Source organism: Mizuhopecten yessoensis, unplaced genomic scaffold (genome assembly GCF_002113885.1).
Source record: "Mizuhopecten yessoensis strain PY_sf001 unplaced genomic scaffold, ASM211388v2 scaffold10849, whole genome shotgun sequence".
Taxonomy (NCBI): domain Eukaryota; kingdom Metazoa; phylum Mollusca; class Bivalvia; order Pectinida; family Pectinidae; genus Mizuhopecten; species Mizuhopecten yessoensis.
Genome location: NW_018408752.1, coordinates 452,553 through 479,711, shown reverse-complemented (window position 1 = coordinate 479,711; position 27,159 = coordinate 452,553). Strand labels below are relative to the sequence as shown.

The 27,159-nt window shown below is 34.2% G+C and overlaps 2 protein-coding genes across 8 annotated transcripts; one reads left to right on the top strand and one right to left on the bottom strand.

The window, feature by feature from the left end:
- On the top strand, positions 1 to 20,615 carry LOC110462982 (uncharacterized protein C10orf107 homolog). Of its 7 annotated transcripts, none has more exons than XM_021517287.1 (12): positions 1 to 98; positions 4,234 to 4,299; positions 4,949 to 5,003; positions 8,007 to 8,036; positions 9,786 to 9,886; positions 10,152 to 10,321; positions 14,466 to 14,613; positions 15,108 to 15,180; positions 15,820 to 15,939; positions 17,206 to 17,238; positions 19,570 to 19,698; positions 19,878 to 20,615. In XM_021517287.1, the coding sequence occupies exons 3-12, from the start codon at positions 4,986 to 4,988 to the stop codon at positions 19,968 to 19,970; spliced, it is 915 nt and encodes a 304-aa protein (XP_021372962.1). In that variant the 5' UTR covers positions 1 to 98; positions 4,234 to 4,299; positions 4,949 to 4,985; the 3' UTR covers positions 19,971 to 20,615. The 7 variants fall into 7 exon arrangements, with proteins under 7 accessions (XP_021372962.1, XP_021372958.1, XP_021372961.1 ...); XM_021517283.1 differs by having other exon boundaries at positions 4,889 to 5,003; XM_021517286.1 differs by lacking the exon at positions 4,234 to 4,299 and having other exon boundaries at positions 15 to 98; positions 4,889 to 5,003.
- LOC110462984 (ES1 protein homolog, mitochondrial-like) lies at positions 20,379 to 26,978 on the bottom strand. The gene is made up of 7 exons (XM_021517289.1): positions 26,830 to 26,978; positions 25,215 to 25,267; positions 23,506 to 23,616; positions 22,815 to 22,934; positions 22,405 to 22,500; positions 21,840 to 21,996; positions 20,379 to 21,150 (listed from the first exon to the last, which is right to left on the bottom strand). The coding sequence occupies exons 1-7, from the start codon at positions 26,947 to 26,949 to the stop codon at positions 21,010 to 21,012; spliced, it is 798 nt and encodes a 265-aa protein (XP_021372964.1). The 5' UTR covers positions 26,950 to 26,978; the 3' UTR covers positions 20,379 to 21,009.
- Between the last annotated feature and the right edge of the window lie 181 nt (positions 26,979 to 27,159).

The window sequence follows — 27,159 nt, the reverse complement described above, 5'->3', positions numbered from 1 at the left end:
GTCACAAACAAGCGTTGCCATGTAACTAGGAGTATATGAGGTGAAAACTGCACGCATCATCAACATCCCTCAGTGGAGAGATCAAAACATTGTGAAAGGTAATATCCATATCAACCTGATATACGGTTCATTGACATTTCTCTTAACATGAAAATAGAATAGACAGACGTTCGTTATTTGCCTCTTGTAACAGATTATAGACGTATCAACCCCTCCAAGATGGCGGCACGGGTCAGAGGTCATAGGGAAAAAATATCTCGATGTAAACAAATTTGACAGTTCGACATGAGACATGAGACATGATTTAGATTTAGATTTATACGTTATATGAACTTTATAGACAACGGATCCTGGTGATCAGAATCTATCTTTAGATAATTATAAAACATGGAAACACTTCCCGATTTACGTAATTTTTTACCAAGCGCGGTTTGTCAAAAAAGACGGAAGCAAGAAAGTACGGTGGCTGATTTGTGCCATTTCGTTGTTTCATCCTTTCGCCCCGAAAAAACGACATTTAGAAGTTATCCTTAAATCTCGTTCGTTCGTATTTTCGCCCCGAAAAGACGAGAAATCACACACGAAAAGTATATCAGTCTTCGTAAGAAAGGGCTGTCAGCATTAAGCCTATGTTTCGCTGCATTTACGATGAAGCTACCACTTGTCCAAACTGGTGCATGTATTTAAAAAACAAAATCAGGAAGACGATGGACATACCGGACCCATTGTTATTACACACTGGGTGGGTCGAGGAGAAACTGGGACCTGTTATATAACCGACATCATTAATTTACTTGTAAACAGACAATCGTGGACTGCTCTATTCTTAATGATTACAAAATCGGAAAGGAAATAGTACTTTCTTTCTGGTAACCTTCAGGAAGTTACTACCATTCAATATCAACTGCATCGGCTGTATTTTGTCAGCCAAATGTACACCGTGGAGTCACAGAAAGTGAAGGGCGACTCACATACAGTGTGGGTTTGCTGTTGTAAGGTTTGTTTGTTTGTTTGTTTGATTTTGTTTAACGTCCTATTAACAGCTAAGGTCATTTAAGGACGGCCTCCCCTGTGTGCAAGATGCATGCGTGTAGTGTATGTGTGTGTATTTTGGGAGGCTGCGATATGTTCGTGTTTGTCTCCTTGTGATAGCGCGGAACTGATGCCGACTTTATAGTGCTACCTCACTGAGACATACTGCCGAAGACACCCAGCAGGACGCCTCTGTAGAGCAAGTAAAATCGGTCATCAAACCAAAACAACTGTTGATACCTGTAGGTAATTGTGTAATGTTTAAATTATAAGCATTAGTTAACGTTCTATTTATCTTTTTGAATCCAAAGTAAATGCTAAATAGCGAGTCTTACCCTAATATATGGACAATAAAAATATATAAATTGTCTAAAAACATTTAAGTTAGCTATGAGAACTATTTTAATTAGTGATAAATAATAAAAAGCACTGCTTATAAATATTGTCCTGTATATAACACCCTTGTTAATAATTTGAAACAGACTAAACACATTCAAATATCAAGGAAACAGTTTTACGGTTTAAAAATATATCAATGATCTCACTTAGACTAGGTTTTAACAATTTCAACAATTTACAGCATAAATACTACAAATATGTAGATAATACTACATTTTCTTGCTATATTCTTCAACTTATTTTCAAGAGTTCCTATTCTGGAGAACCCCATCCTTGTACACCCCATAGACACTGGAGCTAGATCTTATGTTGTATAAGGTTTTTACGGACCTACTGACATTTTCATAGAAGTTAACCAAGACTTTTTTATGTTAAGATATAAAATATCTTGAAATTAAAAAGATACTTTGTGTTATAATCAAGGAAAACGTGATTGTACAGAATGATTTTTCTTCATTACAACTTTATCACTATCAGTGATTCAAACACATAAAATGTACTGTACAGGGAACGATGTAAAACACAAATTTGTCTAGGTTATTCACATAGACCTATTAAAGTATATATATACCTTTTCATTGTACTTGGGTCTACCGTTGAGTTCGAACACTGATGCTAGGAAACATTATAGAGCATGTGTAAGTTGTATGTTTGAATCGGTGTTTTTCACTCACATCAAATCAAATCAAATCAAAAGTTTTAGTTAACGTCGGTATGATCAAAAACAATACAACATTAGCTCTAATGAGCTATTAAAACCGACATATAAAAGACATGCACAGTTACACAATAAACATTTAGCAAAACATATTAAAGGATGAGCACTATCTAATAGAGAGGTGACATAAGTAGAGGTAAGCTTTAGCTTAAAACATGTTGTATAAACTGTATTGTGAGCCTATGTGTTTTGTCTGCATGTGTTGCATTTTCATTTTGGCCCATACCAGCTGTTTATTAAAAAAAACTTTCTTTAAAGTTTAAACATAATTCATCCACCCTACGAAAACACAGAGAACAACACAAATAACAGAACTAGTGGAGTGTTATACGCCTGGGTTACTAGTATTTTGGTGAAATAAATGTAATCTGGAAAGGGAAGATGTAGTGTAAAAGATCCCAAGAGTTAAGGATTCTACGTCAGTGTTAGGGTTGGGTTGATATATAAACCCCAAGATTTCAAAAAGGCAATCTCAAAGGGAATTTCAATACATATCTTACTCTATATAGGGAGTAGTATGACTATTTAAGACATAATGTCATTGGTATCTGGCAAGTGAGTCCGCCACGGACACTAGTGTAGTGTTGTTCTGATAATAACAGAGAACTTCATACTGTATTGTGTGTAGAGTAATACACTTCTTTACTTATACTCGTAGACGTTAAGTCCTTGAATGATGGATATGTTAGTGAACTTCAAGTAATATCGATAGTAATGCTTGTGAAGAAAATATGTCATAAAGGGCCATAGGTCTCCTAAAAATTAATACATCATCCCGATTTTCTTATAAACTCATATTTGTATTGAAAGTATCGTCCCACATAACTCATCTTAAAAGGTTCGTTTTAACATTGGGACTAGTTGTGCTGTGGTCACAAACCCACACTTGCTGGTGCGGAAAAGCTAAGTCACAAAGGGTCACACAACTTTCTTACAAAAATAAACGCAGCAACCCCCTTTTACGGTATGCCGCGGTATTTCTTGAAACTTCACATATTCCAATCACATGCACCAACTATAAAAAAAAACATGTCACTACGGCTCAAAACAGTCCTCCATGTGAAGGGTTATAAACGAGTTTCGGCCCCTCCCTTCAGTACCATGAAACTACCACTGCTGTTTTGATCGAGAGGTACATTATACTGGAGCCAAGGAGAGACTACATGACGATCTGTGGCATAGATTGGGTATTGTATCCTGGTCACATACCGAAATAACCAGAAATTGACTACCAAAATCAATGGCGTGCTGGTTTTTATACTTCAGCTATGTTTGTACATTATCAGCGCCTGATAACGATGTTTGATGTAAACTCACACTCGTCAAATTTTGCAACTTATTAATAAGTTAAACGACTGTTGTATCAAACACCTTGCACTCGTGTGACTAAAGACAAAAATTAGGCATGCCTTAAATCTGAAAAAATCTCAATGTACAAACTGTCTTAATAATCGTGTCCCTCTGATACTACACACATTATATCAAATAATGTACAGGGGACAGTGGGTATATAACAGTGGGTATAAAGTGGGTATAACAGTGGGTATAAAGTGGGAATAACAGTGGGTATAAAGTGGGTATAACAGTGGGTATAAAGTGGGTATAAAGTGGGTATAACAGTGGGTATAACACCCTACTTATACGTCTGACTAGTCCTTATAGTTGTCGTTAAGGCCCTCCAAAACAGATCCACGGAGGACTGAGATATCAGTATATTTAATTTATTATCAATCATTCTGGATCATACTTATCCAATGATATACTTGATAGAAATGTAAACAACTGTGCACTACGAATAAATGTTCTATATTAAATCCTAGGTAGGGGTATAAAACGTCTGTTTCTTATTTTCCAAAAGAAGTGTGTACTAATACCTACATATACCTTATACACGAAAAGACCGTGTCCACCTATAATTGTTTCAAATCCAGCATTTGTAAGACCGACGCGATGTGTCTCTGCGTTTAATTATACTCTGTCGATATCGGCTACAATAGTCGTATTTACGTATTCCATTGTCATACGTAGTAAACCGATACTATCAACCTCTCCATTCATTACCGCTATTATCTTTAACACTCCAGTGCCTCCTAAAGCAGTGCCCACGAACAATATGGCCCTATACACAGCCAACCAAGTTCAGGAGTAAGGTAAGACATCGACAAATTGATGTTTATATTAATTTTATCGGTCTATAATACAACAAAAATTGAAAAAAGACGCGTCGTCTGAATATACATAGTTTTACAAAATGTTAACGACTTCAATTCACCGCGTCCTTTGAGCATTATAAAACCGGTCCTTGGTGAGTGCTTGCTGATGGAATTTAATTGAATGTCCCGTTAACCCATGCGGACACCCTATAGTATACTGACTAGTATGATACACCGGCTCCTCTGGAGCTTTAAACAAATTACAGGTATTGGCTCGTGTAGGTAAATAATCTATATCGTAGTCTATTGGCCTAAAATACTTTGATGTAAAATCGCCTGGTAACCACGGGTTTATCTTCCCTATTATAAGAACGGGATTAAGGGCTCGGTGTTACCTGTATTGTACAGGTAAATACAGGTGTACATGGGATTAACTTTATGTGTAATATACCTTTTCGACAATGCATTGGATATACATACTTTGATATTTGTTAAATTGATTTTTGACCAGGGATTTCCCCCCATATCTGAAGTCTTTACCTGAGCGTTTTACCTGAAAAAGTAACGGTCATATTTTTTGTTACAGAGAGTTTACATGTCATGACCCTGTTGTGGTTCGCTGTTTGGATTTAATCATTATTCACAGATTTGTTTCCTCGGAGTACTAGGATATCTCAACGAACATGTCGAAGCGAGGAAAGGTAACAAATGGCACGCAAGATAACATCGAGAGATCGTTCTGTGATAAGGACTTATTTTTTCAAAAAGGATGTTTTGTTTTCTTTTGACATTTCATTGTGACATTGAACTGGATTTCTGTTACTAGTTAAAATAGCATTATCATTAACCTCTATATTTTTTAAGTTAAATGGGTTTTGTGTTTAGTCATATTGTTATATCTTATATCGCGTATATCATCATTATAATTACTCTGTCACATCCTACCTAAACTGGTAAAACAACTTACTGTAATACTGTCAACTCTCTGTCATGTAGGTACTGTAATACTGTCACTTCTCTGTCATGTACGTACTGTAATACTGTCACCTCTCTGTCATGTACTTACTGTAATACTGTCACTTCTCTGTCATGTATACTTACTGTAATACTGTCACTTCTCTGTCATGTACGTACTGTAATATTGTCACTTCTGTGTCATGTACGTACTGTAATTCTGTCACTTCTCTGTCATGTATGTACTGTAATACCGTCACTTCTCTGTCATGTATGTACTGTAATACCGTCACTTCTCTGTCATGTATGTACTGTAATACTGTCAATTCTCTGTCATGTATGTACTGTAATACTGTCAATTCTCTGTCATGTATGTACTGTAATACTGTCACTTCTGTGTCATGTACGAACTGTAATACTGTCACTTCTCTGTCATGTATACATACCGTAATACTGTCACTTCTGTGTCATGTACGAACTGTAATACTGTCACTTCTCTGTCATGTATACTTACTGTAGTACTGTTACTTCTCTGTCATGTACGTACTGTAATAATGTCACTTCTCTGTCATGTACGTACTGTAATACTGTCACCTCTCTGTCATGTACGTACTGTAATATTGTCACTTCTCTGTCATGTACGTACTGTAATACTGTCACTTCTCTGTCATGTACGTACTGTTATACTGTCACTTCTCTGTCATGTACGTACTGTAATATTGTCCCTTTTGTGTCATGTACGTACTGTAATATTGTCACTTTTGTGTCATTTACGTACTGTAATATTGTCACTTTTGTGTCATTTACGTACTGTAATATTGTCACTTTTGTGTCATTTACGTACTGTAATATTGTCACTTTTGTGTCATGTACGTACTGTAATACCGTCACTTCTCTGTCATGTACGTACTGCAATACTGTCCCTTCTCTGTCATGTTTACGTACTGTAATACTGTCACTTCTCTGTCATGTACGTACTGTAATGCTGTCACTACTCTGTCATGTACGTACTGTAATATTGTCACTTTTGTGTCATGTACGTACTGTAATATTGTCACTTCTCTGTCATGTACGTACTTTTATTCTGTCACTACTCTGTCATGTACGTACTGTTATACTGTCACTTCTCTGTCATGTACGCACTGTAATATTGTCACTTTTGTGTCATGTACGCACTGAATCTTCCCCAACCTTGAGGGTGTGACAGAGAAATCTCCAACCCGAGGGGTGATGTTTTTTTGGTTGTCTAACCCGAGGCTCTACCGAGGGTTAGACTACAAAAACATCACCCTGAGGGTATACACTTTTTTTTCTAAATTCCTCGATCCACCCCTGTTATCTGAGTGTATTTATATGATATCTTTTGGTAATTCACAATCTTTGAGCAGCCTCATATAGCTGAACTGTATAACTACTCGTGAAATTCTAAGGTTCATTGAACATTTAACATGCATGAAAAAACATTATAATGTTCACGTGCATGTATAGTACTGTAATACTACTACCGTATCACAGTGTATATCTCTGCAAGAAAATCAAACTGTATATATATATATATGTTTTACTGTTTATTTTGATTAACCATGCATATTTGAATTAATTTTCATAACAATTAAGTTAATGCTGTAACTACTCGTGAAGTTATGAGGTTCATTGACTATTCAATTTGCATGAAAGACGTTATAATGATTACGTTACTAATAAAGTAGGTGACATCACGGAATTAAGACCGTGCTGTGGTGATATACATGTTCGTCTTCGTATTATATATTAGCGGAAGTTCGAATTAGACTTTGCCTGTTGCCTAAATCATTTTGTTTTTGAAGAATAACATAGAAAACAAACATTAACTTTGTTCATGAAAATTAATTAAAAAACGGATGATTAAAATAAACAGTAAAACATACAGTTTGATTTTCTTGTGGATATAGATCTGTACTGTATAGGGTGAGGGTACCCAAAATGGAATACTTTTTAAAGAAACATATTAATATTTCCTATAAAGTTTCTGAAAGCCTTCATCTTATGTATTTCTTGGGTATCAACAGCACGTGTGTCTATTTATAGAGCTCATTAAAGTGCGTCAGATTCAATTGGAATATTTGGCTGGTCGAGAACCCAAAATGGAACACTTCATCATATAAGTCATTTTATGAAAATGACTGACAGCATTTAAATTATTTTCTTCATTTTAAGAAAAGTTTTGACAATTTCTGACAAATTTTACTGAAATATGATCGAATATTTATGTTTTCGTATCGTACTGTTTCCCGGAATTTTTTCCATTTCATTTGTTTAATATTTCAATCGAGTTTATGAGCAATGTTTAAGAGGTAGACAGATGATATTTGCAAAATATAAAATGCTGCATCATACATATTAAGTGTTCTATTATGGGTACCTTCACCCTAGCTGTCTGTCCAATGGTACAAAGCACATATCTTGTGTAATTATATGGGATCTGGGATAGGGTACGATTAGGTTTTTGTTTAGTTTGTTGTTTTTAGTCTATGCAATCGGCAAGTAAGGGGTTATACATCAGAACTGGTACCAATATATATACATTTGTAGATCCATATAATGTCATTGATTTCTAATGCTTCTAAGTTCTATGATAAATTAAATGCAATAACCCGTCTGTTAGCTTAGCCTTATCATTTATATAACCTAAAATAAAATGTATGATATCAAGTAGACATTTACCGAGAGATAACATATACATGATATACATTTTCTTTTTTGATTTCCAGTCTCGAGGAAAAGATAAGGGAAAGAAGCAGGTAAGTTGTAACAACTTTATCAGAACTCTTCAATACTAGAGAGTAGGAAAGTGAAAACGTACATAGCAACAAAATGGCGGCGAAAGGCCAAAAAGTTGGTGGAAAGGGGAGCAAAAGCGCCCTTTCTAACTCATCACAGGCGAAAGGCGACCCTAAAAATAAGAAAAAAGTTACTCTTGAGGGAGTAAGCACTATATAATTTATATATCCATCGTTTATCACTGTTTATTGTTCTTTAAGTCAGTCTTTGTAAACGTAGACATTCGTTCTTGTACGCGAACACATGTCAACAACAGGTGCTTGGTCATGATAGCAGTATTTATTTATGACCCTTAAATGTAAATATAATGTTGGTTAGGATTAAAATATATCTAGAAATGTTGGAAAAGCATAATTCGATTGGTATATTTTTGGAAGATAATTATCAAAAGACACTAATGACAGTTACAAAATGTAAACAAACCCGGTGATGACAATTGTTTAAAATGAATAAACCAAAGAAATCGATGCGTTAAGTAGATGTTGATACTACGATTAAAAAGGACAGGGAATGTATTAAATCAGGAAATGTGAGGATGTGTAAAATGTATTGTTAAATTTTGTTTGAATATATAGTATTGTGTGACAATACACTATTACTTTATATCACTATAAATAGCAATCTATATATATTATTACAGTAAGCGTTCTGATACAGAGCATTTATGGTTATTCCAACAGTATATTAACAGTAAAGATACGACATGGCAATCTACATGTTGCATTTGAAGTCATAGCAGACCAGACTCTACTAATACTTCAAAAGACCTATAAAATTAAAAATGCACCGCATCAATACATTTTACTGTTTTAAAAGTAAAACAAACAAAAAACAAAAAAATGTTACGACGCTTAAATATTGACATTGTATGAAAAGTTGTTTGTCAGTGTGAGTGGTATTCAGTGCATTGTTATCATGGATGGCAGACAGCTTTTATTCCAAAACATTAATTATTTATACAGTATGGTCAGAGCATTGTCTATGCGTCTTTTGTTTTTGTCAACAATGTTTGTGCTTTGTGTTGTTGAAATGAATACAAAGTTTACCTCTGGGGGTTGTTGATCATCGATACACAGTTCGTGTTGATGAACGTTCGCTTTCTTGGACATCTATAAACTTTCTATTATACATGCATGTATGACAAGAGATTATTTGGCCCCTTGTATCCCCACTGTATCATTTTCTTTGTAACCAATTTAAATTGGTGTGCAGTTTTGTTAAGAAAAGACTATTAATTGTGGCATGTGCATCATAGTTTTTAATCAATACCTCTCATTCAAAGGATGAGACATTCATTGGAGGGATACAACAAAAGCATTTGTGTCGCAAGTCATTACGTTTTGTGTATGAAATCAGTAGGATTCACAATATGTTTAAGAGCTGAGGTTCAATACTTGACTAGGATTTTCCTGTGTGAACAACTGGTGTAAAAGCTGCAGCCTTGATGTGATTGCAATATGTTGACCATGTTACAAACCATTTTGGACAATGAAAGTGTTGAACCTTCTTCAGATGAGCTGTTGGACCCAGAATACTCTTCGAATTTCAGTGTAATATAAGTAGTACAATATGTGATACAGGAGCCTTTTGAATTGAAGCATCCATTCTAATATAAAAATCTCATATTTTATCATAAGTGTTAAATACAGAATGTATAATTAGCTTGTACAAAAATGATTTTTAACCTGCAAATTGTTATTCATTTTCAGGATGATGAAGCTGATGAGAAAGAGGGAAGCTTAGCATACAAAATTCTATCAGAAGATCAATGTAAAACACTTCTTGGTCAAGATGTTGACGAAATGCAGACGTAAGTTTTTTTCCCACTTTCATCTGTTGTTTTTAGACTAGCCAGTAAACGATGTAGTTGTTATGTCTCATTGCCCATCTATGGATGATTTGACAAGGAAAATTTGTATAGGAACTCCTGGATTACAAACAGGCTTAAATTTAGAAAATAAAGTTATCCCAACCTTTTTTTTAGTTTATTTGAGGCATTTACATTTTACTTGATTCGTTATGCTTGTTACTCCTTTTTTTTTCATTGTTATTCATATCCAACCAATCTTTTTCAGGACGTTATGTGATATTTTCAAACTACACAACTACACTACAGACCTGCGTGATGCTGGAGTGCTAGACTACTACACTGGGGCTGTGTGGTGGGGCAAGGAACAAGGCTTCCTTCCTCAACAACTCTCCGGCTTCTTCACCGTCATACACATACTGCTAGATAATGTAAAAGGTAAGCACTGCCATAATGGCTGTTGTCGCGTTCCCCTGGGTATATCATGTTTTCATGTATTAATGCAGTTGCTCTGGCTGATAGGATACCATTTTTGACTGGAATATAGAATTCAGAATTAGTTCTTGCTCACCACTCATCGATAAGGACTATTCCATAGTTTATAGTATGGGGAGGTGGGAGGCACCGATATTGATATACATGTACATGTATTATAGGTGGTGGCGAATAAAACCAGATCTGCCTACCATTCCTTAAATAAAATCACTTTTAAGATTTCATGAGTGGTGAGGTCCCTGAAATCATTCCTCCCATCCCTCCCCTATATATTATAAAAGCAGAAAAATTATCCTTCTGGACGAAGAAATAATATAAAAAGAAAACATCTCAACAACCAGTCTTTAGTACTTTCATCTCGTCAAGGAGATTCTTCAGAATATATATGGTTAATTCTGGTAACTATATAAAGAAAACATTCAAATAGCCACATTTGTTTTTCCAAACAATTATTAGTCCAGGTGGTGTTTAATTTGGTTTATGTTGGTTCCTACTGGTGCAAATATTGTAATGTTCATTTCATTATACAAAGAGTCAATCAAACTTTCCTTGCACCGGTGTTCCTTCAATTCATTAAATGCTATGGTAGGCTTTGTAATCTCCCTGTATAAAACATAGTTAATCATCCGCTTGTCACTTTACTCATTAGAGTAATATTAAATGACATTTCCGGTCACACTTACATGACTGACATCATCAGACAAAAACTGATAAAACAAGGGAAAAGTGATAAAACAGGACTATCACCTAGGTATTTGTGTAACACAGACAAATTATTATGTCTAGTAAACAAATTAAGAAGACAAATGAAATTGAATGTACCCACCTCCCTGTCCCCTTTTACTCCATTACTTTTACTCATATTTTATACTCATCTGCAATGCTAAGATATTTTCTAGGAGTCTTAAATTGATTCCAATGAAGTGAGAATTGAACAAAAATTCTTTACCCATTTGATGGCAGGATTCCCACAAAAAAGTTTATAAACTTTGACACAGTGTGATAAAAAAAACACACCACTTTATCAAATACGTGTCATTCAAATTGGATTTATGCAATGTTTGTAGTCGCATACTTCCCCGAGGTCACATGATATTGTTGTCTTGCACTGCAATGTTAACACATTATCAATTGATAATCAATATGTTGAAGTTATGATCAGATCATAAATAAACAAAAATGACATATCGACAATTGTTCCCAGAATGAAAATGCAAAGGGATCATGCAGGCTTAGATTTGAACCCTGAACCTCGGATCACAATATCGTTGCTCAAACAAACAGCTACCTTCATCAGTGGTATCATTGGTAGTTCCCTGGAATAACCCGACTACAGCAATATCCAAAATAAAATCTAGGGGAGTGAAAATGAAAATCCACAGTGGAACTCTCTAGTGTTTCACCTGCAGTGGGACAGGGATCCTTAAGACTGCGACCTCATGTGCTCCACAATCATTTCTAGATCTGGCTTTCAACAGCCCTTTACTGGGTACTCGGAACACTTAATATAAATAAGTAGGTATGAAGGATATGTATAATATAATGAAACTACTTGTACCTAAAATGTTTGCATTGTCAGCCCAGCTTTATGGAAGTGATAGTCTACTGGTATCAAAAAGTCCTGTAACTTCATGGTCCTAAATACAGTGTAAAGGAGACTGAGATCTAGAGACTGCCCTAAACCCCACACTTCAGCTGCTGGTTATACAGTTTTGTTAATGTATCCTCACTTGAACTTTAATATCAGTGTCGTGTCTAGAACAATTAAAATAACTCTCTCCAATTTTTAATATAGCTCAATGTACGATACATTTATATGAGAAAAATTTCTTTTAATCTGAATTTAGATAAAATCATCATTTGTCTTCATATCAATTCTATCAGTAAATAGGCAAATATATGTGACAGTGAAATGAAAGTGATCCAGTTATTATTTCTTTATGTTGTCATTTGTTATAATATACGCTTTAATTACCATTAAACAATTGTCACTGTAATAAGCAGTCCCCATATATACTGGTATATATAAATTTATAATCAGATCTCAAAGTTTGCATTACCCAGGCCCAGTCTTCTCACCAAATGATATGGTAAATGTCAAGGAATTTTTATTACTTTAAAATGATAAATAAAATGTTCAATTTTCAAAATGTTAACCAAAGAAAAATAATGTAATATTTGGTCAAACAACAACATAATTTGAAGGTTATTATTGACCTAAATGGATTTAAAGAGAAGATAGATATTAGATAAATTGTTAATGATTGATATTGCTAGTGCTGTTTTCAGAGTCTTATGTTTAGTTTCTCTTACCAAAGAGTCTAGTTATGTTACTACATGAAGAGCCTTAGGTGGAAAAAGTTGTGATGTTACATCAAGAAGTAAAATGGTTGTTAACACTGTAAATTGATTTCAAACACTCACAACTTTGAATGAATCATATAGAATCTGGCCTCATTTTTATGCAGTGACAAGTTGGAAACATACGTCTATTTTCAATGAGTACATTTTATCTAATTTCCATAAACTCACAGTACATAGGTGAAAATCAAACAAAGCAAACGGCTAGGAGAAGCCTTTAACAATTTAATTTATCTCAGTGGCTATCTATAATTGAATTTAAATTTCTCTCTGAGGGTAATTAAATTGTAGATAGTGTAACTGATATATCATGGTACCTTAATTTAAATGTAAAATATACCAGTGTAAATAATTAATTCTATTTTGACTGTAATATAACACCACCTGTCATGACCATCTAGTTTTCAATTAGGGGGACAGAATTCTATTTCCCCCCCCCCCCCAATTGTCTGGTTTTAACTATGGTTAAGAATTCATTGTAAGTTCCCAGTATAACTTTGAAAACAATTATCAATTTCGTATATATATATTCAATGTGTTTTTATTCAGACTACTGTAATCTATACATAATACTGATGCTAAGTTCAATTATCAACTGTCAGCTTAACAAAGTTATGAGTTTATAATGAATTCGAAGTGTTGGTACTGTACATACATTTTTACACCCATTATATGTTACCATGATGTGACTTCAATATTCATGAAATGTACAGGTACAGTATAAAGGCTGTGACTCACCTGTTCACTTGATATCAATAACATGGTGAAATTATACAAAGGTTTGGGGAGAGAAAGTAATTAATTTTATAGATACAAGTTACTTAAAATAGGACAGGTGGGCACAATATGAATAGAAATAATGAGTATGTGTTTTTAGAAATCAATAGATCACACAGGTAACTGTACCTTGTTCCTGTACACTATAGAAGCTCAGAACTATATTGTACATTGTGTATTACTATCAATATTTGTTTATGAAATATAGAACTTAAATCTTCATCAGTTAATTTTGGTATTCCAGACAATGATATTGAGGTCAGATGAACTGTTGCTCTATTTCATATGAAAGTTATTGTTTTACATGACGAGGAATCTTGTTTTTTTAGGTAGTTTTATTTTGAACAAAATTTGAAGGTGTTCTATTGTTGAAACTTGAAAACGTCTGTAAGATATAAATTATGTCGCCTGCTCCTATCCAAATTAGTGTCATTGTTTGACTTATTCCTATAAATAGTAACAGTGACCTTGGCCTTGGAACTATGAAATATGATCTTATTCAACTCAAGGTTTTCTCATACTTGACCTTTATAAAAAAAAAAAAAAAAAAAAAAAAATTTTTAAAAAAAAAAAAAAAAAAAAAAAAAAATCTTTAGAAATAAAATTGGTAGGGTGATGTCACTAATTTGGTTAACAAGTTTCTATAAATAGTAAATAGTAAAATAGACCATAGCCTTGACCTAGGATTCCTGAAATACAGTCACACGACACTTAGATAATATATTTACTTTTTGACCTTTGTATAAAGTTTCATCAAAATCTGCTATAATACGACATCATTAGAGAGATGGCATTGAATTGGGAGGCACTGTGAGAACCTGACACAATGGGACAGAAGGGGTAATATGACATACCCCACCCCACCCCCTCAAGAAAACAAAAATGGCAGGCAAATAAAAAAGATTATACAAGCTTTCATTATTCATAAGTTCTTTTTTCCTTCTCACAGAACAACATATGACAATGGTAGACAACTTGAAAGAGTTTAAGAAATTGTTAATTGGCATTGAACCTGAGTATCAACAAATCAAGTCTGCTGGTTTAGATTTTTTCAACACACAACAGGCTAAAGCTGTAACCACGTATGTGACCACTTGGTAAGTATAAACAATACTATTGTGGACAGGTTAGTCCAATTTTACGTCAAAAGTTATTGTACATATTTGTTAGTGGGATTTCACTGTATTCACCATCTGTATGATCCACCTTTTATCTCCTAGCTTCATTAATTGGCTCCAAAGGGAAATTAACTTTGTGTTCTGTACAAACTAAAGACGGTTGAAAAATAATCTTTGGCCCTAGCTCTGAGTGTTTTAGACTGGGAGGAGCCTCCAATATGGAACAATCTCAAAAGCTATGGATTTAACATTCTGTCCAAAGTTAATTATTAACTTAGTTTATTAACTTAGTTCACTTAGTTAACTTAGTTTATTCTGAACGCAGACATACCTGCCTCTATATTCAGATCATAGTCCGTATAAGTCCAATGTGTAATTATGTGTAATTTAATATCAGGAACAGATTTGTACATGTTTGAGCAGCCTGTCCTTGCAAATCAAAATCCAATGTTGCTTTGTTTTTGTTCTTTCAGTCTATTTCAACACTATAAGCTGTATGAATTAATGTTCAATCAAACTCAAGCTGAGGAAATTATTGGCACTGATGTGAGTACATGCAGTATATGTGTACACCATGTTTATCACTTTAATGACCCTATATTCCTAATGCAAAATGGGCACTTTTATTCTATATTGGATAACGTTTATGACTTTTCCCAAAAGGTGTGATATCCTGAAATCAAACTAATATTGGCATTTCATGTTTGTCATATTTTTCATGCATGTATAGTCTTTATCATATATCTATAAAACATAGCATTGATCACATGTAGAAGTGAAGCCGACTGTCAGAGACATTCACGTTTCAAGCCAGTGGTGTCTAGCATTATAGATTAATGATGTGTGAAACTTAGTATCAGAGTGACTAAATTTACACCATTAAAATATTTTTTCTTTCCATCATACTAATGTCTCATTAAAACAAAATTAATTTGAAGTTGATATTGGCAACTTGAAATAAAATGTTGTTAACATTTGTCCAGATAAAATATAAGATTTTGAAATTTCTTGACCCATTTTGTACATAAGATGAAGGTTATAATGTATAATAAGATATGTTCATAGGCGTTAATAAGAATCTGTCACCATTGCTGTGTATTGTTAATAAATTTAACGGTAAATTTTCACATCTTCTACATTTGTATATCAATATTATTCTACATTTGTGTGTTTATCATTTACCAGCTGGAGATAGAGACAGCCAAGCCTGCAAGTGTACCGTTCCCCCCGCCCCTGGATGAGGGCGTGTCACAAGAGATGTTTGCCTCGTACATAGCCACCCCTCCTCCAACACCAGAACCTGAGGTACTTTTACACCTTAATCCTTAAAAGAGGGTTTCTTTTATGGAAATAATATTATATTTTTACAACGCACAATACAGTGTAGTGGGGTACAGAGTTTTCTACTGGCACTAGACACCCTCTGGTCACATTAAACATTGTCCTACTCTAGTGGCATGATTTCACAAAAAAATAATTTGTATAGAATGTAATTTTTGTCACAATTATAAATGTTTTAATTATTGACAGAAGTTCTGTATAATAAAATTTTGTGATGTTTTGCTATCCTTCAGAATACAAATATCCTCAACTTAAACTGATTTAGTTCATCATGCTCATGATATTTCACATCTGACAACTAATGGCAAGTGCATGAGTCACACTCAGATCAACAGCAATAAGAGATCATATTGAACGATAATAGACCCAGTATAATAAGTTTTATAATTTGTGAAGGATGACAAGCAGGTTAACATCACATGTCAGCGTTTTATATATTATATATTTTTGTGGCTGTGGAAATACAACTAAACTTTTAACAATTACACTGGTAAACTGTGTATACCTGTATATATTTTGTTTCACCACAGAAATTAATGTATACATAATTAATTAATTAATACATGCAAACAATGTCTTCATATTGACTGTTTAATGTTGATGTCTCGTAATTGTCTGAGTTGATGAGGACTAATCAAAATGATATATGGGAGAGAGGGCACTTACAATAGATAATATGTAGCTGAAGTCTAAACAGCAACTGTAAAACATGTGACTAGAGAGGCAGGGACAGACAAAAGTCCTTCCCTGTGTACCCTCGGAACACTGACTTCTGGAATTCTGTGATAGCCCTGACCTTTAGACAGTGTACATGTGTTTATAATTTACATCAATTTGTGGTGAATGTCTGTATATTAATGGCAAAGATTTTTGACCTTTGAATGTACATGTCTCCAGTGGATGACAGTTGGACAGGGGCTCTTCTGGGGGAATTATTTGCACAGTTGATAAAGATGCAGTTGGATATTAATTCCTATTGAAAACTTTATTTCAATTACAAATTCACTTTTTTTATGCTACATGTATGTACATATTATGGTGTAATTAGGTCTTTTAAGTTTCTTCAAGAAATTCAAATGTGATTGATTTTCAAACAAATGAAAATCAATCATAAGATAATTTATATTCTAGAATATATTTGGGGCAATGTCAAAAAAAATAAAAATGTTAATGCTCTGGCTGGTGTCCACACATTACATTTGTTAGTTTTGTTGTCTCACCATTAACCAGGTAGTTAAAAGTGAAGGTGGTTTGGCTGGAGAGGTAAGAACAGATGCTTAAATAGCTCTCTAGTTCCTGTTAAAAAGCATAGTGTTTCAGCCCATCCACATTTCTTTGTTTTAATTGTTAGTTCTACCTCAGCATATGTGCGACATGGTGGCTTTCACGTCAAATGAACTGAATGTCAGTCACCAAGTGAAACATTGATGACTGTGTAAAGTACCATATTTTAATATTTAAAGCAAAAGTTTTGATTCATTATTTGCCGTAATATTTTCATTCACTCACTGAAGCTTGCACCTGATGTTATTGTTAGTCCTAGGGTTCTGTTACACTACATTAACGGTACATTATGGTGAATGTGGATGGGCTGTTCCTATTAGATCACATTGGCAGTTTAAAATACTCTCAATAAATCACATACATTCTGAACATCTTGTAGAAGATAGGATCAGCAACTAATATCTTATTATTATCTCTTTACAATAACACATTGTTCCTGGTTCTTATGTTATGAATATTCCACTCCCACTTTACCCTCCCTCTACAATAATATATTGGTAAAATATCTTGTAATACCAGGTTAAGAGATACAAATGAAATGAAAATGCATATTGACAACCATCCCATTTCTCTGTATGTAACTATATGTAAGCAAGTAAATATAACCTTCTATACAATTACTCCAGAGTTCGAAAATAGAGCTGGTCAACTCAGATCTCCCGGACAAGTAGCCCAGCTGTACTCCTTTAAATATCAAACAAGGGCCATAGAATGAAATATAAATTTAATGGCAAATAAAAATCTGTTGTCAATTGTATTTAGAGTTCACCAGAATGTAGGTAATGAAATCAAGAAAACCAACATTTTCTACCCTTCTTCCCACAAAGGAAATTTACATCTTGAAACTCGTGGAACTTAAACATTAATTTTAGTTTGACATGATCTCAGGAGTATGGTCTTGAAAGGACTGCTACCTTTTGACCTGGACTACAGAAAGCTGTCAGTGGCAGCCCTATAGTTACTGGCTACTTGACGATTCTTAAGTGTTAATTAAAGTCTGGTGCTGTTTAGTGTTTAAAAAAGAGGAAAATCAAGACTTTTTATGAAAATGATAAAAAAAATCTTCCAGTCAATTTTTTCCCTCAAGTTAGCAGCTACACATGTATAATTTAGACAAAAATGATGACAAAAATACATAGTAGATTTATAATGAAAAACATGACAAAAATAGTCACTTATATGAGGGTGTATATATGACATACTGCCTACCAGTCCTTTGTTGTGTAAGTAGTTATGTGACTTGCTGACGATGTGACCTGAAACACTCAAGTATTGTGTACACATAAAATACATGGTAAAATGTCAGTATTACTTACACATGTAATGTACCCAGAATGTTCATAAATATTACCTTCTAGTCACTTAAGTTAATCATGCTCAAACAGAAAGTACTGTTGATTCTTTGTTTAGTATTACATATCTACAATCGCTACCTCCTTGTTTATAATCAGGTTGTTTAACTGACCAAAATGTTTTATTGGTTTCCTTGTTTGCGTCCTAATCATGTTAGTTTGATTTTCATTATATACGTGTCCGCTCAAAATGTGGGAAAGCCCAAAAGAAACATTTCATAAAGAGATTTCATTCTAGAAGAGCTTTTTATTGGACTAGCTTGTATTTTACTAACATTTCCTCACCCATAAGTCGTGTGTCTAACCACGTTTGGTCGTTTACTAACATTTTTATCTTACAGTAACTTTGAATTAACTATACTTGTACCCTGAAAACTGGAATTTAACCACCTTTGAAACATTATATATAACCAGCACAGGCATCATTTGGACATGTTGTTCTTGTAATTGTCCATGTTAAAGTGTCTTCAATTTCAGATTGGCACTGGCAAACAACTGGAAAATACTTATACTGCATATATTTTTTTTCTGAATGGTTTCAGGTTAGCCCATATAAGACTTAAGTATAAATAAGCGTAATACAACATATCTAATAGTTATGACATTGATAACATGTTATTTCTAATGACTAATAAATGGATTAAAGGTATATTTACTAAGGATTTATTACCAGTATAATAAATATGTAATCCTTAAGCTTGACTTTGCAGTTTAGGAAATTAAAGAAGTATGTATTTTAGTGTAAAGAATTTTATAAAATCTTTGTAACACAATTTGAGCTCTATGTCATACTAACAAATATTATGTTTAAATGTTCACAATGATACACTGAATTGTTATGAATGGAGAAATTTGATTAAGGAACAACGTGGGTAGTCAGTAGAGGAAGGGAGGTAACTCTATTATCATTTGTTTAATTCTGTATAGCCACATATTTGACTGTTATTTCTGAATTCAGGAGGAGGGAGACAAAGCGATGGAGGAGCTAGACACAAAATTGGACACAGACATTTTCTCCGAGCTCACGGTGGATGATGTGCGAGCAGTAATAGAAAGTGTAGCCAAGGAGTTGCTGGACCCATTACAGGTAAACAAGAATGTCACCCCAATGTTTTACAGCTGTGGAAAAAAATAGTAACAAAAACAGCTTTCAGAATAGCAGCTGAAATTCTGATCCGATATTTAAAATATAAACAATATCCCAAAATTGAGGCAATTTGCTTTTAAACTGTAGATCACCAATAACTCATTTTATTGTCGTTTCAGAGTGAAATTGCAGCAAAACTTCGAGAAAAGGAAAATGTTCTTATTGGAAGAATCAACAAAGTTCATAAAGTGGCTGAAGACGGATCTCCTTAAAATGTGTGGTCTTTTTCAGTATGTGTAAGAAAACAGTACTTTATAACATGTAAAAATGTCAACAGTGCAGATAGGAAGCATGTTCAAACCTAGGGACCAGAATTGTGCAATCGACAAGCTACACTGGTTCAAGGCCTACACTCCTGGAGTGTACACATATAACACTGACTCCATCTCCTCAAGTGATGTGAAAGTTGTCGTACAATTGGTGATTGAAGTGTTGTGAACACATAGTTTGTGTTGACTATAATTTATGAATATGAACAAGAAACGTAAAAATAAGAATAAAGTGTAAGTTAAATGTTCTACAATATGTGCTGTAACATGGATGTGTTGTAACATGCTTTTAACATGTTGCATTCATTTTTAATTGTTTCCTTTTTTAAAAATAAAATAATGAAATGTTGATATATTCAAAATGTATTTATTCTATAAAATAAATTCTTGTACATTTACATATATGTCTTCTTCCTTTATTAAAAGCACTGGTTTATTTCCAACCATGCAATGCAAGTTTATAAACGTATGCCTTTTCATGCGTTTCATTCAACTGGATCTTGCGTTTGGTATTCCTTTTAATGTACAACTGAAAAGTTTTCTGTTTTGAGATACATTTTATGTAAAAGAAAACAAGGTGTTAAAAAGTATTAGAGTTACAGGTACTAACATAAAATGAAAGCGATACTGAACGACAGGATCAACCTTTATTAATATTATGTAGGCTTGGCCTCAGTATATTAAAGTTCCACTTCTTTCCAGAATATGTAAAATCCGCTGCAATCAGTAGCCTATTGTCCTGCTGTATAAACCAACAGATGACCAAGCCATCACAATCCTGCCATTTTAGCAAAGAGGTGGCGGAATCAATGAGGGTTCACTGTTCAACTTTTTGTCAGGGCTGAGGAACTAGACAATATCACACACCATAGCACTAGACAATATCACACTAGTTTTGGGACTGATCATATCATCACTTGTTAAATAATTTTGAATAATATCCAGTCCCATATTACACTTATTTTTTTCATGCACTACAGTGCTAAATTTTACTTTTAGTATTGGCCAAGGACAGAACATTTTCTACCATTTTCCCAATGCCATCAAAAATCTGGTGGAGACCAGTTTCACACATGTAGGCCGGTGTTGTAACAATTCTGTTCTTCTCGTCCACATGGACGTCCTGGTCAGAGTTAAGGAAATAAGTTAGGAGTGGCATATACTTGTAATGTGCAACTTAAGGTTATTGTTGTTGTATAGAAATACATATATAACCCCTACTGCTTAAGAGTAGGTATTACACTACCACCACAGGACTTTTCATTGAAGAGAGCAGAATAGTTTTAGCTTGTCTGCTTTTAGATGTAAAATGTTCAGGGGTAAAGCGAGGCCGCTATGTAAATATTAAGGCAGCCATTTGAAGTGTTTGCCAGAAACCAACATCAGACTGCTTTCACTTGTTCTGCAACTATTTGATAAACAAACAACTTTGCTCTAATCAGTCAAACTGTTTGAAACATGAGAACAAAAGCAGCCGACGTTGCCAACTGAAGGTAGACAACTCTTGTAAAATTCCACACAGGTTATGATATTTCAGTGATCGAGGATTTAACAATATCGGTAATTGCATTTTTGATTCATGTAATTTATTTTATGGATGGGATATATCGATACATGAATAATGTAATGTAAAATTCTTGATTATTCTTTTTATTTCTAATTTTTTAATTTTGAACATCCGATTTTATTAAAGAGGGTGTATAATCATTCATCTTGAAGTATTAGTATGATAGATGTTCTGAACAAAAGTAAACTTAATCACAGGTTTCTACTAGTGAAGCAGCTAGACTAGTCTGAGGTGTGTAAGGATACAGTGACATTTTTCTTGATGTGTTTGGATCCCATGGACTCGATGGCATCTGCTGTTCCTGCGTACGGCCAGCGTCCCCCTTCCTCCTTATCTGACCCCACTGTGACCTCACAGCCTGGAACCAGCTTGGCAACGAGAACAGGGGCAATACAGCACAGACTGGAATATAAATATCAACTTTTAACTACAGAAGACTCATAATCATACAGCAGAGACTGAAATGTAAACCTCAATTTTTAACTACAGCAGAATTCTGATCATACAGCACAACTTGAAACACTAAACAACCAAAGTATATATATATAATATACGTGTTAGAATGTACAGATACAAGTACCTTGTCAGGATCCATAATTCAGCCCACACAGGCTTTTGGCAGCAGCATTCCAGGGAAACATGATAAATGTATTGTTACTATGGTGGCAAAAAAAACAATGTGATAAAAAGTTCCAATCGATTGTAGATTTAAACACAAAAACATGCCCAAAGAAATTCAAACTGACAACAGACACTCCTATGCTGTGTTAACAAGGAAATTCTATCAATTCTGACATGTTTTAATCATACCCAATGGGTTTGCTTTCTTTATGGAAGTCTTTTATCACTCTTTGAACATCCTTCTCAATCGTCATACCATCAGCTCCGTCTACCGCAAATGTACTCCTACAAAATGTAGCGCAACGAGAACTTTGTATTAACAGAAAATTATCTTTTCCCCAATGACTCTATAGGTATACACAGTTAAAACAGGAATTAATAGATCTGTCTTAGATTTATCTTTAATCCCAATTCTCCATTCTTTTTAACCATGATACAAATTTATTTATTCAACACATTAAACATAAATTTAACAAACAAAATTGTGTATTTGTAATACTCATCAGATTTTCAAATTCAATTCTTACTGCAAACTTTTATTTCATAAAAAAAATGTTTTAATATTTATAAAGGATAAATCCAAAATCAAAATAGCTTACAAATTTTTGGCTGCACCAAATCCACCAGGGAAGATGACAGCATCAAATTTGGAAGAGTCTAAGTTTGACAGAGCATCAATCTTCCCCCTGGCTATTCTTGCGGACTCGACAAGCACATTCCTGTCGGGGGAAATACACTTCAATTTAAGAGTGAACTTCAGTGAAGTGTGCATGATATTTTAGCATTCATTCACTTATTTTATTTATTGACAAGTAAAAACTGTTTCATAATAATTCAGACTCTATACAGATCCAACTACATAAAGATCCATAGGTACATGTACCAGTAAGTCTGTTTAACAATTTTATCAAATTTGTCATCATAATCGTAAAATGAATACAACCCATTAAAATAATTTAATCAACAATTGTAAACACTTCACCATGAGGGCCAACCCTCCCTATTTAGGAGGGAGCCTTAAATTAAGTTCTTTCAACCAGTGACATTGCTTAACTGTTCCTATATTCCAAAATCTAATGATTTCTTCCCCATGGAAATTTCAGAAAGTTGGCAGGTATGAACTTTACAATATTCTCATACAGTTAAAATTTCAAATGATCGATCCTTCCATTTTGCAGTAAAAACAGAATTACTACTGTTTCCCAGTAGCCTCTAGCACCTGTTCTAGGTAAATAGGCCTGATAAACTATATCAATTCACACTTTCTCACATCATCAGCAATTGGAATACCTCTTGGGTTCCATGGGTTCTCCTTTGGTGTGGTTTATAACATGCATCTGATCCACATCTGGAGCAAACATGGACACCTCTGCCTGTCCACGACTCAAATGGACCAAAGTTCTGAAAATGGGATACACCAATTAATGATGTGAAAATATTATCTTTTATCTTACAGATCAGAATTTGGATTCAGCATCCTGAAAACATCACATAAACAAGAGGCACAATGGGCCTGAATCGGTAACCTTGTATTACTCTCACACCAATAACATTCAAAGCTGACAAAGAGCATATGTATTAAAATGGGCTAAATTAAGCAACAGGCTGAATATCACCAGCATGGGCCTTTTGGTTATTAAGAAGAAACTGTTTAATTAAACATTTGATCCCTATGACCTTGAAAATTGTTACTTAATGTTTATTTGAGCAAACGTTATTTTGTAGTCCTTCATCCCAGCACGATACTAGCCAAATATCATCACCCACCCATGGTCTTCTTGTTATTCAGGTAAAGTTGTTTGATAGCCCTTCATCCGAGCATGCTTTTGGCCAAAATATCCTCACTTTGGGCCTTTTGGTTATTCAAACAAAGATTTTAACACATGCAGGGTTTTCGCCAGGTGTTTATAGGGACCGATACAGGCCCCAATTTCCAATCGAAACATGACACTGCATTTTCCCAATTTCAGTCTTTATTTTCCTATTTGGACTAAAAATACATGTTTATACAAGTTTCCAGTTATTACAGGTGTGACGAGCATTCAAAATACCGATACATTATTTATAAATAACGAAAATTTGAAATTGCGGGGCAGAACAATATACGCCCGTCGAATGCCATATAGTGTTATATACTCTCTTACATTGAAATAAGATCTGCATCATTTTAAGAGTGGTTAGCTGACATGCTATAAAAAATGTAGGAGAAAATCTCTGAACAAAAAATCAAATACTGAAATGAACAAAGGGCAACAACTTTTGCAGAAATTGTCGAATCAAAATTCTTTAATGGGAGACACAACTTCATATCATGATTATAATGTATACCAAGTTTCAAAGAGATCCGTTAAAAAATGTAGGAGAGGATTGCCAGACAAAAATCAAATACTGAAATGAACAAAGGGCAATAACTTTTGGAAAAAATATTGAATCAAAATTCTTCTAAGGGAAACACAACTTCATATCATGATTATGATGTATACCAAGTTTCAAAGAGATCGGTCAAAAAAAGTTTACGCCGGACGGACAACCCCATACTATAATACTTCCGTCAAATTTGACAGGCGTATAAAAATGTATTGCTATATAAGGATATATATATAAGGATATTTCTTTCCTTGATTTTAACTCCAAGAAGGCTGTTTATTTAAATTTCAAAAACCCATGACAGTTTTGTGAAACAGACATAGATTTAGCAGTATATGTACCGGTAAAGGAACATGCATGAAATACTGGTGCCTTTAAGTGGCTTAAGTTAAATAGATTAACAGGTTATATGGACATACCGGTAGATAATTATCCGATCAAATGTATGGTATCCCATCCACATCAGTGACATTGTGGAATACCCAATGGTTTTACTTTTCTGAAAATGTATGATAAATGTTGAGATATTAAATCTTTGCTGGTTTTAAAAGTACATACAGGTATCAGCAAAACTAACATTAAGAGTGGTTTGATATCAAACAGAAGCAAAACATATTAATAATGACACTTACGCCGATGCTTCATGAACTTCACTTCCGTCATACACACCACACCCAGCCAAAACCTACAAACAGAACAGCAACATAATACATATGTAGTCTGCAAAATAAAATATCATTGAAAGGTGGTATAGGGTCTCGTGTGTCTTCGGGGTAGAAGACTTTGTTAAAGGAGGGAGGAATATAGCGGAACTGGACTGGGTCGATCGTCGGCGACCAGATAGCTCAATTGGTAGAGCATCTGTCTAAGAGTTTGGAGGGACCCGGGTTCGAACCCCGGTCTGGCCGTGCATTTTTCCTCTCCTGTTACAAATTATCAGTCAAAACGAACACATGATTTGACCTACATGTGTACTTGCGGTCATCAGTCAGTCCCCAAGTCTTAATCCTAAAGACAACGTTGAAGGAACTCACTAGATTTAACAAGGATTGGTGGCAGCAATAATTATCTTGTGATAGGACAAATGATCACGGATATACCATACAAAAAGAATCAAACAAGTCTTTGAACCTGGAGACTGTCCAATTCTTAGGAAGACAATCTTACCAAAACTTAATGATTTTATAGGTAATGCGGTACCCAATCATGTCTAAAAAGTTTCATACATACTATACATACATCTTGTTCAAGAAGGTAAGTAGGATCACTGCTGGCAAAATTCTATTGAAAAAAAATGTACTGTAGGGAGAACTTCTGACAAGATTTGGTTGAGAATTTTGTAAAGTGGCATATTTTCTCCCAACTACAATAGCTGGGGGAAAAAACAAACACAGGTGCACAACTTCTGCATATGATGACTGTCAGTGGAGTTTCCTGACATTCAAATAAAACTGGGATATTCAAACTTTCAATAATGTTGGAAAAATATATATTGAATCCCTTTTTTTTTTAAAGGGATTCAATATATATTTTTCCAACATTATACATTATACATCATAAAATTTTGATTTTTTATATAGGATAGTGAAAGTAGATTCGACGTGCATTCAACCATAACATACAAAGATGTTACCCAAATGCAGAATTATTACCCATATGCGCCGTTGTGCCCACAGGTGCTCGGGTTCTGGAATATATGTGATATAATCGCACCCACTAGATATCGCACCCCTTATACTAATAAATCATATATTAGTATAAGTGGGTGCGATATCTAGTGGGTGCGATTATATCACATATATTCCAGAACCCGAGCACCTGTGATTGTGCCCAACCTGTTATATGCCCGTGTACAGTTGTAGTAGGATTATTTTTCTACTTTCAAATGTAATTGCAAGGGGAATTTACCTCCTGTTGATTTTTTTTATTTCATTTATATACATACGAATGTCTTATTAAGTTTCCTCGTCTTTTAAGGGTGTTAGGTAAATCAGGGTTCTTATCCACTAAATGTGGACAGGTCACATTGGTTAAAATTAAAAAGACCTTGAAACTTAATAAGACAATCGTATGAATATAAATGAAATCAAACAAAAATTCAACAGGAAGTAAATTCCCCTTCAATACATTTGGAAGTAGAAAAATAATCCTACTACAACCTGACAACTGTACAGTCACAGTGTACTGTACACGGGCATATACACAATATAAAGTATTATTCCATTTTATGCATTCTGCAGACATTACCACAGCCACTTTGGAACTCATTATTCCAGAAGAATGGAAGTGACACCGTAGAGCACTGCTGACAATGCTTGTGTGTCTTGAGAACAGGGCCTTTCTGATGCTGCACAAAGTCCCAGCCATACGAAACCGGTATGCAAATACTAATAAAATAAACTACTTCAGATCGATGTAAATTTTTTCATATATCATGAAAGAGTTAATAGAAATATGCCAGATTAAAACTCAATGTTACAAAGCAAATGATGATAATATTTTTTTATCAAAATAACATAATAACGCACACAAATATAAGGACGCGTTTATTCTTTTAAGAAAATATTTCAGCCGGAA

What these genes read in the sequence shown, in the direction of transcription:
- LOC110462982 (XM_021517281.1), top strand. Translation starts at nt 8,110, where the DNA reads ATGGCGGCGAAAGGCCAAAAAGTTGGTGGAAAGGGGAGCAAAAGCGCC. An exon ending in GATGTTGACGAAATGCAGAC is followed by an intron (nt 9,887 to 10,151) that starts GTAAGTTTTTTT and finishes AATCTTTTTCAG; the next exon opens with GACGTTATGTGATATTTTCA. An exon ending in CTCCAACACCAGAACCTGAG is followed by an intron (nt 15,940 to 17,205) that starts GTACTTTTACAC and finishes ACCATTAACCAG; the next exon opens with GTAGTTAAAAGTGAAGGTGG.
- LOC110462984 (XM_021517289.1), bottom strand. Translation starts at nt 26,949, where the DNA reads ATGGCTGGGACTTTGTGCAGCATCAGAAAGGCCCTGTTCTCAAGACAC. An exon ending in TGAGTTCCAAAGTGGCTGTG is followed by an intron (nt 25,268 to 26,829) that starts GTAATGTCTGCA and finishes TTCTGTTTGTAG; the next exon opens with GTTTTGGCTGGGTGTGGTGT. An exon ending in GAAGTTCATGAAGCATCGGC is followed by an intron (nt 23,617 to 25,214) that starts GTAAGTGTCATT and finishes TCCCATTTTCAG; the next exon opens with AACTTTGGTCCATTTGAGTC.